Here is a 15,590-nt window from a genome sequence, read left to right on the forward strand (position 1 = left end):
ATTGATTATCCAAACATAATAATACTATAATGTATAGTATTACAATTCTTCAAATCTTTTATGCATTAAACTTTTTTATCCCTACATTATAATCTATCATTGCATCAAAGCCACTAACAATATATGAATAATGACTAATTCATTTATTGTAATACTTATATTATGAACTAGTCCAATTTAAATTGAACTAACTCATAAGTATAAGCAAAACTGTCAATGATGAAATCTGAAATGCCCTTTGACGTGAATCAAAATTGTCAACTAAGATGAGTTTCTTGATAGAATTTACACTATTAATTAAATTGCAAAAGATCTTTGAAATGAGAAAATTTTCAATTATAAATGAATAAGCTCCATGATACTAGTATAAACTAGTATATATTAATAAAAATGGTTGAATATAAATACTCCATAAACCATTTATCAAACGGCTGCAAGTTAAGTATAAAAAAATTGATAATCAACTTAAGGACAAGTGTTGGAACGAAGAGAATATGTGTGATTGAAGAAAACTACAATTATAATATATTTCAGAAATGAAGAAATTAATCTATACCAATAAAAAATCAATCAAGTTAAATAAGGATTATTTACTTTTATTCAAAATAAAATTGAAGTCTATATAAAGAGTTGATACAATAGAGTTGATCACCTAATTTTTATCTATTGCCATTAATTGTAAAGTATAATTATTTATAGAGGGCTGAAGATCAACTATTTGATCCGTTTAACTAATCAAAATTTAAATGGCAAATGACAGTTATACCCATAGAAATGGATCAAACAACTATACCATCCTTTTTAACCAATTAATTAAAACAAATATTCGTCATATATTAATCAAACCCTTTTCTTCCCTCGTAAATTCCCACTATGGTGACATGAATATATATACTACCTTCGTAGTTTTAAAACGCACACAACTCTTCGTGAAGAAAATCGATCATAGTAAACATTCAAAATCAAGAATATTATTCAATTTTAATGATCAACCTCTTTCTATTTTGTTTATTAATTCGTTACACATTTTCAGGTCAGAAATGGGGTGTTGATCTCAAAATCAAGACAAACTAGCAACAAGCTATGGCCGAAGTTGGCCCTTCCGACGAGCAACAATCTCCAGAAAATGCCAGCAGCCGGAGAGAAATCTCCGAGAAACAGAGCAAAGCCGTCGAAAAAGTTGCATACTACAAACTCTTTTCCTACGCAGACGCCACAGATTGGGCGTTGATGGTGATCGGAGTCATAACATCCGTGGCGAGCGGTTTGGCGTTGCCGCTCATGACTTTCCTCTACGGAGAATTGGCCAACGCGTTCGGCCACAACGTCGGTAACCAAGCCGTTGTCCATGAAGTCTCCAAGGTACTATAAAATCTCCATAGCATTTTCAGCCTGACCCTAAGGGAAAATTAGGCCGCGATGATTCAAACAATGTTAAAGTGATATATGATGATTGAATTTGTGTAGGTGGCCTTGAGGTTCTTTTATCTTGCCTTGGGGTCAGGAGTAGCTGCTTTTTCTCGTAAGTATTGAAAACAATTACTCCTTCACAACATAAACAATGACTAATATATTTGTGCATTTTGTTTGTTGAATATCGGCAGAGGTATCTTGCTGGATGATCACCGGAGAAAGGCAGGCTGCTCGGATTCGAAACTTATACCTCAAATCTATACTGAGGCAAGACATTGGATACTTCGACAAAGAGACAAACACAGCACAAATTGTGGAGAGGATGTCTAGTGATACTGTTATCATTCAAGATGCCATGGGAGAGAAGGTCAAATTAACCCTCATTTATAGTTTATCGTAGGCTAAATGGTCGATTTTGTCCCATCGTTTGTGTTTACCAGAACTATAATGCTAAACAATCTCAGGAGTCTTGACTCTTTTCATACAGATTGGGAAGCTGATACAGCTTCTATCATCATTTGTTGGAGGCTTCATCATAGCTTTTGCAAGAGGATGGCTTCTCACTCTTGTTCTTATCTCTGTGATCCCTGCCCTCGTCGTTGCAGCTGCTTTCATGACAATTGTGTTGACAAGATTGGCATCCCGTGGCCAGACGGCCTACACAGAGGCCGCTCTTTTGGTTGAGCAGACAATTGCCTCAATAAGAACTGTAACAGCAAGATTTTTCCTCTGATCATCACATGTGGAGTAGTATTTCTTTGGACCATGAAAATTGTCATCATATCTAATGCAGGTAGCGTCTTTCACTGGGGAGAGGCGAGCGGTTGACAGATATGAAAAATCTCTGCATAAAGCTTATAAAGCCGGCGTGCAGGAGGGCTTGGCCGCGGGATTAGGCTCTGGAGTTTCTATGTTGGCCCTCTACTGCAGTTACGCGTTGGCGGTCTGGTTTGGGTCCAAAATGATCATTGAAAAAGGCTATACTGGAGGCCATGTTTTGAACATCATGATGGCTATTCTGTTGGGATCATTGTAAGTTTTTCTCCTAATTTTGCAGACGTTTACTTTTCATGATTGATAAGATACATAGTTGTCTCATATATTAAAGGTACAACTAAAGAGAAATGCAATCTTATGTTCCAGTTTCTTGGGGCAAATATCCCCGTGCTTGAGTGCATTCTCAGCCGGCCAAGTTGCTGCTTTCAAAATCTTCGAGACGATAAACAGGAAACCAGATATCGATCCCTACAGCATAGACGGTCGCGTTTTGGAAGACATAAAGGGGGATGTAGAGCTCAGGGATGTGGATTTCAGCTATCCATCAAGGCCAAATGATATGATCTTCAGTGGCTTCTCTCTGAGAGTAGCAAGTGGGATCAAACTGGCCTTGGTTGGGGAAAGTGGGAGTGGGAAATCAACCATTATTAGTCTTGTTGAGAGGTTCTATGATCCACAGAGAGGTGAGATTTTGATTGATGGGATCAATATCAAAGAGTTTCAAGTGAGGTGGATTAGAGGGAAAATTGGTCTAGTAAGCCAAGAGCCCGTGCTGTTCGCCTCGACAATAAGAGACAACATTGCCTATGGCAAGGACGGGGCGTCCCTCGAAGAAATCAGAGGCGCTGCAGAGCTTGCCAATGCTGCTAAGTTCATCGACAACCTTCCTCAGGTAAGACAATTAATAATCGAGAATCGGATTACTTTATAAGACCAGTGCCTTACATATCGACTAGTAAGACTTTTATGAAGTTGATGTGGGACAAATTGGATTTTTGTGTATGTGTTATAGGGGCTTGACACGATGGTCGGGGTGAATGGAACTCAGCTCTCGGGAGGGCAGAAGCAGAGGATAGCGCTAGCCCGAGCGATTATAAAAGACCCGAGGATTCTGCTACTGGACGAAGCCACAAGCGCTCTTGATGCAGAGTCGGAGAAGATTGTGCAGGAGTCGCTAGACAAGGTCATGATAGACAGGACCACCATCATCGTTGCCCATCGCCTAACCACGGTGAAGAATGCGGATTCCATTGCCGTGATCCGCGACAGAAAAATTGTTGAAAAAGGTATAATCATCAGTAACACTGTAACAATAAAAAAAATGTTATGCTACATAATTTATGCGCGTATTATCGAATTATATTAAATTACACGATTATTTGTATGGTCAGCCATGAATAGTAAACGCTCTAACCGTGTAGGTACACATTCGGAGCTAATCCAAAATCCACACGGACCCTACACTCAACTAACTCAACTTCAACAACTCGAAATACAAAACCCCGAAGCCGACACCAACGAAACCTCCGGCAGCCACCGCTACTCGTCGTCATTGGAAACGGGCAACAGCGCCCGCCATCCCTTCAACACAGAGACGACAGAGGCAGCGCCACAAACCACGCCCGACTCAACAAAGCCCAACTTCTCCCTCTACCGCCTCGCCCTTCTGAACAAACCCGAGCTCCCGGCGCTAATCCTGGGGTCCACCGCCGCGGTATCAAACGGCATAATCCTCCCCCTCTTCGGCCTCCTCTTCTCCGGCGCCATCAAGAGCTTCTACGACCCGCCCCACCAGCTCCGGCGCGAGTCCAAATTCTGGGCGGGCATGTTCATCGCCCTCGGCGCGGCGTCTCTGCTGGCGACCCCGACGAAGACGTACTTCTTCGCCGTGGCAGGGTGCAGGCTGATCAAGCGCCTGAGGCTCATGTGCTTCGACAAGGTGGCTCATATGGAGATCAGCTGGTTCGACGAGGCCGAGAACTCGAGCGGCGCTGTCGGCCTGCGGCTCGCGGCGGACGTCAAGTGCGTGAGGAGCCTGGTCGGAGAATCGCTGGGTTTGGTGGTGCAGAATGTTGCGACGGCGGTTGCGGGTTTGCTGATTGGGTTCGAGGCGAGCTGGGAGCTGTCGCTTATAGTGATGGCGATGCTGCCGCTTATTGGGCTACATGGATATGTTCATATGAAGTTCGTTCTCGGTTTCAGTGGCGACTCGCAGGTAACTTTCCATCACCTCAGTTGTTAAAACGTTTTCTCTCGAAACCAATAGTTTAAAGGTTCGAGACATTAATCCTCTTTAATTAAGAAAACATAAAAAAGTTTCAATTTGTTGTCGGAGAAATTTGATTTATGTTCCGCTTGACATGATTCAATTAGGGCTAAATTATTAGATGGATTACTTTATTTTAATTTGATTTATGTTCCATCGGCAAGTTCAATGTCGTTGTTTTTTTTATTCTTGAACTCGCCACTTCACTTTTTGGTTCCACCTTGTCATTAGTCATTGTCACGCCAGTTTTGATTTGGTCGGAGTTTGAATTAATGAGAACATCATCTTAAATGCATTGATGTTTATGTAGATATTTCAATTCTCAATTATGGGAGGGGGAATCTCATAGTACTATAATACTGGTTGATTTACATATAATTAATCTTGTTTGGTTAAACATTCTTTTATGTGAACAACTTTTAGCATTTAGTATGACATAAATCATGTTTTTCCTTGAGAATTTGTTAAAGCTAAACAAAGAGAGTGCGCTACACAAAACATGATAGTAGTAGTTTAATTGAATGAATCCGATCCAAATTGAAGGATTTGGTCTGAATCGATGTGTTGCAGAAGTTGTACGAGGAAGCGACTCAAGCTGCGAGTGATGGTGTAGGAAATATTAGAACCGTAGCTTCATTTTGCGCGGAGGAGAAGGTGATGGAGCTTCACCGGCAAAAATGCAAGCAGCCGGTGAAACTAGGGACGAAGCATGGGCTGCTGAGCGGAGCAGGTTTTGGGATGTCCGTCTTCTTTCTATACTCGGTATATGCCGTTAGTTACTATGCTGGGGCTCGACTCGTTCATGCCGGACATATTACATTTGGAGAAGTTTTTCGTGTAAGATTCTCTGTTTCCTCTAAAATAGACTATTTTTGTCATTTTAGTACGTTTATATTTTTAATCTAAATGAGTAATATATAGTATTAATAATGGGCAGGTGTTCATCGGACTGACGATGACCGCTGTCGCTATATCCCAGTCCGGCGCCCTTGCGCCCGACAGTGGGAAAGCGAGAGCCGGGGCCGCATCTATTTTCAAGCTTCTTGATCGGAAATCCGCAATCGATTCTTCGGAGAACTCAGGCATGGTCCTAGAAAACATGAAGGGGGATATTCAGTTTCACCATGTTAGCTTCAACTATCCTAGTAGACCCGATGTTCAAATTTTCAGAGATATATGCTTATCAATTCAATCGGGCAAGGTATGTTTAACTGCTACATTTAATAAGGCTAATTAAGTAAAATAACTAAAATCCGAAAATCAAACTAAAATATCAATTTGTTTTTCTCAAAGAAAATGGACCACATCACATCGATTTTTTTCCTTCAAAATTTTGCTTTAGGGTTGTTTTTTCTTTCCAAAAATCGATTTTCCTATATATAAACTTTTCAAGCAAGTAGTTTCAATTTAGAAAGGACCGAAGAAAATTTTAGGCAATTTCGACTATTTTGATAGTAGAAAAAATGAAAAGGTTTAAGCCCCTATCCATATAAGTAATCCGCCACTAATTTGGATTTGATACAAAATTCTTTTTTCTTTCGGAACTCAAACTTTGAATTAGTTCGAATAATTTTTTTTTTATCGAAATCAGAATGTTCATCACTATTTTGAATTATTTTTTTACAGACCATTGCTATTGTTGGAGAAAGCGGAAGTGGGAAATCAACTATCATTTCTCTATTGCAACGATTTTATGATCCAAATTCAGGTGAGATCACACTTGATGGTCTAGAAATCAAGAGATTGAACTTGAAATGGCTAAGGCAACAGATGGGGCTTGTGAGCCAAGAGCCGGTTTTATTCAACGACACGATACGAGCCAATATCGCCTACGGAAAGGAAGGCGACGCCACAGAAGCAGAGGTTTTTGCAGCTGCTGAATTGGCTAATGCTAACAAATTCATCAGTTCCTTGCAAAAGGTGCATTTTTCTTATGCAAAAAATCATAAGTTTGTTTGAGTTCATCTTCAGTCATACACTAACCGAATCGTAAATTAGTACGAATTTAGAATTTAGAATTTAGAGTAATGAGATCGTTGGATTTTGGTTGATATGCTCTGAATTTAGCCAGATTCGGACCGGTTTAGCTATAGCTTGTTAAAATCGAAGTTCAATGTATAATTTTTTGTATCATATATAGGGGTACGATACAATAGTCGGCGAACGGGGAATACAATTATCCGGTGGGCAAAAACAGCGAGTTGCGATTGCACGAGCTATAGTGAAAGATCCGAAGATTATGCTACTTGATGAAGCCACAAGCGCTCTTGATGCCGAATCCGAAAGGGTCGTTCAAGGTGCTTTAGACCGAGCCATGGTAGACAGGACCACAATAGTGGTTGCTCATAGATTATCCACTATCAAGAATGCTGATTTGATTGCAGTCATAAAAAATGGAGTCGTAGCTGAAAAAGGAAAGCATGAGACGTTGATTGATATGAAACATGGCATCTATGCTTCTTTGGTGGCACTTCACAATAGTGCTTCTTCTTAAAAATATTTCTTGTAATTTTTTTCATTACCAAAAGATTGTCTTACAATTGAATAAATAATGGTATAACATTGAGGTTAAGGTTTTATCCAATATTTGTGCTGAAAAATTTCAAAACATTGTCAAGAGTGGGATTTGAACCCACGCCCTTTCGGACCAGTACCTGAAACTGGCGCCTTAGACCGCTCGGCCATCTTGACTTTTTGTTTTCTTATTGGGTTATTTTAATTTTGACATAACCAACAAAGCAATTATTTTTATATGATGATATCGACATGCTGTTTATTTTTGTATGATAATATCGACATGTTATTCATCGACCGATTTTTCTAGCGGTGTTAATGATTTTCACGTTAATTTTGTCAAATCCAATAGTTATTCCCAATAATTCTTCATCCAATTCCAACCCATACAAAAATGTAACAGAACAACCGGTCAATTATTTATATACAATCAGGGTGTTTGGGAACATGAAATTGAAGCTATAGACTTGGAATTGGAGCCTCCAATTCCAATTTCATTGTTTGGTATCACAAAAATGTATAGAATTATAATTGAATTATAATTTCAAAATTTTTAATTCCATAATTTCAATTTCATATCAAAAGTAGAAAATTGGAATTCCAAATAGTCATAAAATTAGATAGTTTCAATAACCACTACACACATTTAACATACACTTACACACACTACACACACTTCACACTACACAAATTTCACACACCACACACATTTCACACACTACACAAATTTCACGGACTGCACAAATTCCACACATTTCATACTATACACACACTACACAAAATACATACACTACATACACTATACACAAAATACGCATACTACACACATTACACACAAAATACACACACGACACAAATTTTACACAAAATACACATTACGCACACTATACCCAAAATACATACACTATTCACAAACTAAAATTTTTAATTTCGTTTAGTTTAAACTTTTTGGAAAATTTTAGTTTTTGATTCAGATCGGAAAAAAAAAATCTAAAACTGAAAAAAAAAATCAAAAATCGGAAGCTTGAAATGTGTGTAAAGTGTGAAGTGTGTAGTGTGTGTAGTGTGTGAAATGTGTAGTGTGTGTAGTGTGTGCGGTGTGTATGAAGTGTGTGTATGTGTGTATAGTATATGTATTTTGTGTGAAGTGTGTGTGAGTCGGTTTTTGTATATAGTGTGTACAATGTGTGTGCACAAATTATTCAAATTCAATTTCATATCAACTATTTCACTTTACCAAACATATGATTTAGAATTGAATTAGAATTCAATTTCTTCCAATTCAATTCCATAGAATTCCAATTCCAATTCAATTCCAATTCTGTGTGCCAAATGAAGCCTCAAAGTAATTAGTTCCATTTATAAATGCAATACATAAATTAAATAATATATATATATATATATATAGGGAAGTGTTCAGGTCCATAATTGATTTTATGTCAAATATCCAAGTAAATCTCATCCATTTAATTTCTTAATCTAACGGTTTATGTGGCTGCCATTTGTCTTTTATTTAATAATTATAATAATCATAAAAAGGTAAGGATGGTATTGATATATTTGATAGTTAGAAAGTTTCCATGATTCACGCTTCTTCTTTTAGCAAGATTTAGTCTCCCTTCCGTAAATGAAACAAAATCAAATAATACAGTAAGAACTCTTGCGCCATCTTTCAACATCTCCAGCAGTGGCGGATGAAGGGGAGGCAGGAGGGGGTGGTCGCCCCCTTCACAGGCCGATTTCCCTTCGCCTCCAACAGAAATCCACCATGGTCGCCCCCTCCGTAGCGCCGACGCCTCCCCTAAGAAGAAGAGGTCGATGGTTAAATTGTTTCTTTCGAGTGAAATTCGACTAATAGAAATGAGCTTATACGTGTAAAAATTATTATTGATGAGGTCGATGCAAGCTAGATGTTTACCATTTTTACAGAGACTGAGGCAAAATAAGTAAAATAGGGGGAGAAAGAGATGGAACGTGATATAAATTTAGTGGAAGAGAGAGAGAGCGCGCATAATGTTGCAGCACCATCTGAATAATGTATATTACAACAACAATGAATACGTATCCTGTTTACATTAGTGTTTTTGTTAGCATACATTAGTGTTTTTATTAGCATACATTAGTGACCATAACAGCCGTTTGATTTCCCAGAGGGAAAAGACTATAAAGTAAGCGAGTAGACCCTTCGAAAGTGTAGGACATGTAGTTACATGGTTCATCATGATTCAAGAACATGCCCAGAAAAAGAACTGGATATAGGCAAGGAGAAAGGAAAGGAGAAGCATAAGGGCTAGAGGGAATGTTGATTCTGTTTTTTTTTATTTTACATTTCCTTCACAGTTAACGTACATTATAGGCTGTGGCTATTTTCATTATTTAAATTGAGCATCATTTTTGCTTTAGACATATTGCAATAAGCACGTATTATGTTTGTCTAGATGGAGTGTAATGAACATACATTGTAGATTATTTGGCAGAACGAGTTTTCATTATTGAAGATAAAGAGTTACAAAATTATTGAAGATAAGAGTCACAAATTTTCGTGTATACCCTTTACATTATTTAACAAGTACATATACATTACATTATATTGTATCATTACATTATCATGCTGCATCATTTCATTATTAGAGCTGCATTCTTACATTATTAGAGTTGCATCCTAACATTATTATAAGCTGAATCACTAGGCTGAAATAAGAATAAGTGGATTCATAAAGGGTTTCGCATAAACTCTGAATATGATAAAACAATAATTATATTAGCTAAATCCAAGTCCTTAACCTTAGTAACAAAAACACACATTAAAAATAAAATAAAAAATAAAATAGGGATTCACAATCCAAAACTCTGGCCATAAGACATATTACAACTCATAACTCTGGAGCCAGTTTTCGAAACTGCCTTTGATCTTCTTCACTTTCTAGTGTGTTGTTGCTAAATTTTGGATAACCTTCGCCAAGACGTTGTGCTCAGACAGAATAAAGGTGCTATTCACCTTCATTCTCAATTTCTCATTGTCTCTAGGCTTTTAGTGACATTTGCTGTCAGGCCACAGCTCCATTCCTTCTCCTTGGATCCAAAGAACGTCTCCATGTGCCTCATCAAGTAAAAGTCGTCATGTAATTGGTTATCATTGTTTCTCCAAGGCATTTCCACGACATTCGTTGCACCCCGTTTGATAATGGCTCCTAGTTTTGGTTATCCGCATGTCAATAGTATTTCAGAGAAGCTATGTCTCTGTAAAATAATATAAAACACATTATCAACTAATGTCTTGTTGTTGCTAATGGAATAAAATCTTCCCAAGAATCATCAGCACCATCACCTACTCTTTCCCTCTTAGACCCTATATATAAGTACATAAATTATGTACGATTAAAAATCAACTACGGTGTGCAGTATTTCACACATGTAGTTAATATATAATTATGCTCAAAACGCATAATGTTCACAAACTGCATAATGTATATACATAACAACATGAAGACGCATCTTGTTTACATTATTGTTTTTATTAGCATACATTACTCTCTAAGAACTATTTTAATGTACTGATTGGACTTAATAATGTGACGTATAGCGCAAACACTTTGCATACCAGACCTCGTACGAATGACAACAATGTTAACAAACATGCTATACATTATTCTCGATTGTCTATTGCATAATGTATCAGTCAGTTGTAAACAATGAAACAGAGAGCATGCAAAAAATGACAACACAAGTCTTAATATGTTACATTATTCAAAGTTCAAGATTACATTATAGTAATCTACTTCAATTAGATTAATTTATCAAAAATATAAAAACAGAGAGACAAAGCTTATCATCTCCGATGTTTGAATTGGTCTTGAAGGGTAGCCCTCTTTCGACCACATTCTTCCCTTTTTTGCATCGGTTAGAGTTGAATGAATACAACATTATAACCGAGATCAGTAGAATTTAAAAAAAAACAAATCAAACAAACAAACAAACAATCAATCCACATTTATATTGAATAATGTAATCAATCTTCATAGACAAACGTTTGCTTATACAAATAGTAAATAGAAGCTTTACCAATGGAATTCATAATTTACACCACAATACTACAATTAATGTCAATAATGTAAACCAAAAATTCAAACTTTGTATTAAATCGGTCGAATCAATGCAATACAGTGCAAAAAAAAACCACCTCAATCACCTCAAAACTATAATAGTCCAATTTCTGACTGCGCCAAGTCTCTAAAGGGTTTTGGGTCGATTGTACAGCCGCCGCCGTGGCCGCTTCGATTGTAAAGGCTAGGGTCGATTGTCCCGTCGCCGCCATGGCCGTGAAAAGTGGAGAAGGAATCGCCTGGATTCGGCGTTGATAATTTGAAAGTGAGGAATGTAGTGATAACAAGAAGACTAGGGTTGAATGTGTAGAGATTTTTAGGGAACTGGGTTTTGTGTCGATTGGGCTGCTTTGGAGTGAGAAATCGAGAGTGATTGTAATGCGGGAGGTTGGTTGAAATTAATTAGCGCTTATTTCAGAGCTTCTATTTTGAAAACCGTCTAATTTAGTAGATGTTCCAAATATACTCCTATAATATAATTCGGAACTCATAATAATGTAACACGGAGAAGGATGTACATTATAAATCTAAACCGTCCATCAAGTTAATCCTAAGGCTGGAAATACATTTGAACTTAACACTTAATGATCACTTGGACCCTAATGCTCCCTTTATATATATATATATATATATATATATATATATATATATATATATATATATATATATATACAATCATATATAGGGTTGCGTTAAAGATAGAACCATTCTTAAGTGTAGAACCTAGAACTCTACATATTTTATTCATTGGATGAGGAAAAAATGACGGTCAAGATTAAAAATCATACATATTAGACTATGTTTTCACGACATTCCGGACTCAACATGTGAAAAAACTCACATGTTGATGGAAGAATGAATGAAACAAAGAAGAGTCCATGCATGCTTTATTTTTTCACTTATCTGCATTCACTCATTAATAATAGTTTTGGTTGTAATGGGAAGTTGTTGTGCAAATCAACACCATTGGATTAAAAGATCTAACGACCTCCGTTTGGCATTTGTTCTACGTTTAAGAATGGTTCTACGTTTAAGAATGGTTCTATCTTGATCACAATCATATATATATATATATATATATAGACGTATTAAGATGACAACACTCTTTATTGTGATACCATACCACTATTTTAGGCCATTGGATCTGAAAATCGTGTGCTTGTCAAGCTGCCATGTGGCAGGATTTGCTGAATCAATTAAAAACACAGAGGGGTAAAATAGGAAATCTCTAATTTTACATTACTAGATTGCAGTGTTATTCATTGAATATTGCAGTCTTACCACAACAATATTGCAGTTTACCACGCCAGCAATATCTAATACATTGGACTGCAATATCCAATACGCTAGACTGCAATCTATAGATTGCAGTGTAGTGTTTATACTATTGCAGTGTGGCGTTTATAATATTGCAGGATACGTGATGTCACAGTGTCACTTTAAGAGGTGTTGTCATTTTAACACAAACCTAGTCACAGTGTCACTTTAAAAGGTGTTGTCATTTTAACGCCCCCTAGGTTTGTGTTAAAATGACAACACCTCTTAAAGTGACACTGTGATACCACGTATCCAGCAATATTATAAACGCTACACATCAATAGTATAAACGCTATAGATTGCTGTCTAGCGTATTAGATATTTCTGGCCGAGGAAAATTGTTGTATAGTGTATTGGATATTGCTGGCCGAGAAAATTTACCCTTGATCATTTTTTATGATTGCCACATGGCAGCTAATTATTCGTCTCACATATACAAATAATTGACTAGGAATAGTGGTATGGTGTTACTTTAAGATGTGTTGTCATTTTAATACACTCCTATATATATAATTAGGATATGTACTTTTATTCAGTTGAAACTATATATATGATTAAGTCAAGGCCAATCAACATCCAAAGTCATGCGCAAAGAGTAGAATTGATCATTTAATCAACGAGTTGCATATATATTAAGTCTTTGATTTAATATGTTCATGTGCAAGTCAAATTAACACTAATTAATTCACAAATAGCATAATTAATTCACATATAACTCTGTTGTAGCATAATACCTAACATTTACACTGTTGTCACTTGTTCAAAATAAAAAAAATGGGTCTTTAAACAATTAACTAAATGTTTTCAAGTTTGTTTCTTTTGAACACATTATCAACTTAAATTGATCAAAACTTAAGATGAATAGTCAAGTGAACTTGAAGATAAATAACTGGTATATTTATAATATTTTAAATTTTGAACTAAATTCTAGCTAATAATTCAAAGTCAACATAACATCAAAATATGTGCTACTACTATATAGTGATTTAAAATGTCTAAATGGAATAACAATTTCACAAGTATTACTAGTAATTAAAATGCAACATGCCCATGATGAGGCCATAAACACGAATTAGAAAATAATACTGACGAAGTCTTATATGATGAATTAGAAAATAATTATTTTTTTGTTGTTGAATATGGCTAGTCATTTTTTATTCTCGTACAACGCAATATATGCAAACGAATTAAAATAAAATGTGTACGTACCACAAGTAATTAGATACTTTCGGAATAAAATTCATGATCTTAAAAATATACACAATCACTAATCGCCCTTTTTGTTTCTCTCTCACAAGTCACAAGCATATTGCTACTGTGGTATTTACGACGTTGCTGAGAGCCATGCTTCTTGAGGTATGTTTTTCATCATATAATGTTATTTTCTAAAGAAATAAATAGGAGTAAATGATTTGTTTATCTTTCTTCTTTCTCTTTTATAGTACTGTTATTAGGGTGTAAAATGATCTTAGATCAAATTGGAAGCATGTTTTCACCATCAATCTCAAACTACAGGTTCTATATTATCTTGAAAAGAGTTTTTTTTTACAATTTGATTGTTGAGGAGCTATTTTACAATGATGCAAACATAAATCAATGTTTTTGACAGTTTTAAATACCAATGAAAAACTTTTTTGGCGCTCTGTAAAAATGATAATTGTGTCATGAGTATTTTTATAACACTTTTTTAGACTATTATTATTAGAGGTGGAAAAAGGGTAACGAGTATCAGGTATTACCCGATCCCAGCCTAATATCCGATTTATAGGTTCGGTATTTTGCCCTTCTTTTTCTTTTTTCTTTCTTTTGATCAACTTTTGTGGTCATATTACTCATTTTTAATAGGTAATAAATTGTTTTATTGAATAAAATTTATTTAGAAATAATTCTTTATATTATATGAATTTTTTTTTCAAACATTGCTTACAACCTAGCAGATCGGGATGTCGATGGCTACTTTCTTCTCCCATTTACTACTAATACTCTTCGCAAAACACTTCATCCGGTGCGTCCTCGCTACTTGTTCTTTCTTCTTCTCCATATTGACCCTTTGCGGCCTGAAAAGGAACTACATTGCTCGCGGTAAGAGCCGTCAAGGTTTCTTCAGGAGGAGATTGTTGTACTATCACAGGAGGAATGAGGGTGGAGAGAAATGGCATGCTCCAACTAAAGGAGAAGTGGTTAGGTGTGTGTATTGTGTGCTCACATTTGTACTTGCTTCAGTTGATTTCTTTAGGATTGCCACTAAGAAAAGTGTGAATCAAGTTCTATCATCATTTGTTGCATCTTTTTCTTCAGTTATATTTGTCACCGCTCTAATTGATCTACTTCACATGTATCATAATTAATAGTTAGAAATATTCCATGAACCAATTGATACTATTATTTATTTTTCACACGAGAATTGAGTAGTGCTACTTATGGCTCTGGCCGTTTTGTAACATGTATGAAGATCATTCTAATTTGGGATAAAATTGACATAGGGAAGTAAAGGAAGATAAAATAACAATCTAGGTATCACCAATAGTTACTTTCATAATGCAATAAAGTAAACAAATGTGATACTCCATATCAAAATGAAATTACCTTACACCTAAAGTGTACATTGCTCTACTGAGATGAATAAAGCATATGCAATCCCCAAAATGAGACCAAAGTTGACACATGACAGCAAATCCAACACAAGAAAGGGACACCAACACAAGTGTATCTTGGTGAGATCAATCGTGCAGTTGGACGAAGATCTTCGCATCCCAAGCAGTTTCTGATTTTGATGGTGCTGGTGACTTGATTTCATTTATTTGGAAAACAAGCTTTTCTAGCTTACTTACTCAATCAATGGGAATATGCCGTAGCCCTCAGACCAAGTAACCTCGATGGTCCTCAACCGAAGAAGAAAAGGACTCCGGGAGATTTGCCTCAAACTTGAGTGACTCACAGTTTTCTTGCTGGCAGTATACTTTCTTGTCTATAATGACTAATCTCTCCTACTGAGGGAAGATATCTAGAATACCATTGGAGTTAATCCATGCAGACCTACGCGGACCAATCAAGCCAAGCGCACTCGGTAAAAATAATATTTCCTACTTTTCATTGACGATTTTTCGAGAAAAAACGTGGGTATACTTCTTGAAGCAAAAATCAGAAGCATTTGACGCCTTCAAGAAGTTTAAGGCTGCCGTCGAGAAAGAAACTGGTCT

At 36.4% G+C, this 15,590-nt stretch overlaps 1 protein-coding gene and 1 non-coding gene across 2 annotated transcripts; one reads left to right on the forward strand and one right to left on the reverse strand.

The window, feature by feature from the left end:
- Positions 1 to 864: 864 nt before the first annotated feature.
- Positions 865 to 7,040, forward strand: LOC121750088 (ABC transporter B family member 4-like). Its single transcript, XM_042144545.1, has 13 exons — positions 865 to 948; positions 1,034 to 1,362; positions 1,468 to 1,522; positions 1,605 to 1,780; positions 1,901 to 2,122; positions 2,207 to 2,445; positions 2,557 to 3,082; positions 3,203 to 3,476; positions 3,612 to 4,405; positions 5,027 to 5,293; positions 5,394 to 5,657; positions 6,083 to 6,376; positions 6,597 to 7,040. The coding sequence occupies exons 2-13, from the start codon at positions 1,084 to 1,086 to the stop codon at positions 6,948 to 6,950; spliced, it is 3,744 nt and encodes a 1,247-aa protein (XP_042000479.1). The 5' UTR covers positions 865 to 948; positions 1,034 to 1,083; the 3' UTR covers positions 6,951 to 7,040.
- Positions 7,041 to 7,067: 27 nt separating this feature from the next.
- On the reverse strand, positions 7,068 to 7,147 carry TRNAL-CAG. The gene has a single exon. It is a non-coding gene; the product is annotated as a tRNA-Leu (tRNA).
- Between the last annotated feature and the right edge of the window lie 8,443 nt (positions 7,148 to 15,590).

The sequence above is a fragment of the Salvia splendens genome, chromosome 10 (assembly GCF_004379255.2).
Source record: "Salvia splendens isolate huo1 chromosome 10, SspV2, whole genome shotgun sequence".
NCBI lineage: Eukaryota > Viridiplantae > Streptophyta > Magnoliopsida > Lamiales > Lamiaceae > Salvia > Salvia splendens.

Coding starts and splice junctions, on each gene's coding strand:
- LOC121750088 (XM_042144545.1), top strand. CDS start 1,084: ATGGCCGAAGTTGGCCCTTCCGACGAGCAACAATCTCCAGAAAATGCC. Junction 1,363..1,467: donor TTGTCCATGAAGTCTCCAAG/GTACTATAAAAT, acceptor GAATTTGTGTAG/GTGGCCTTGAGGTTCTTTTA. Junction 3,477..3,611: donor CAGAAAAATTGTTGAAAAAG/GTATAATCATCA, acceptor CTAACCGTGTAG/GTACACATTCGGAGCTAATC.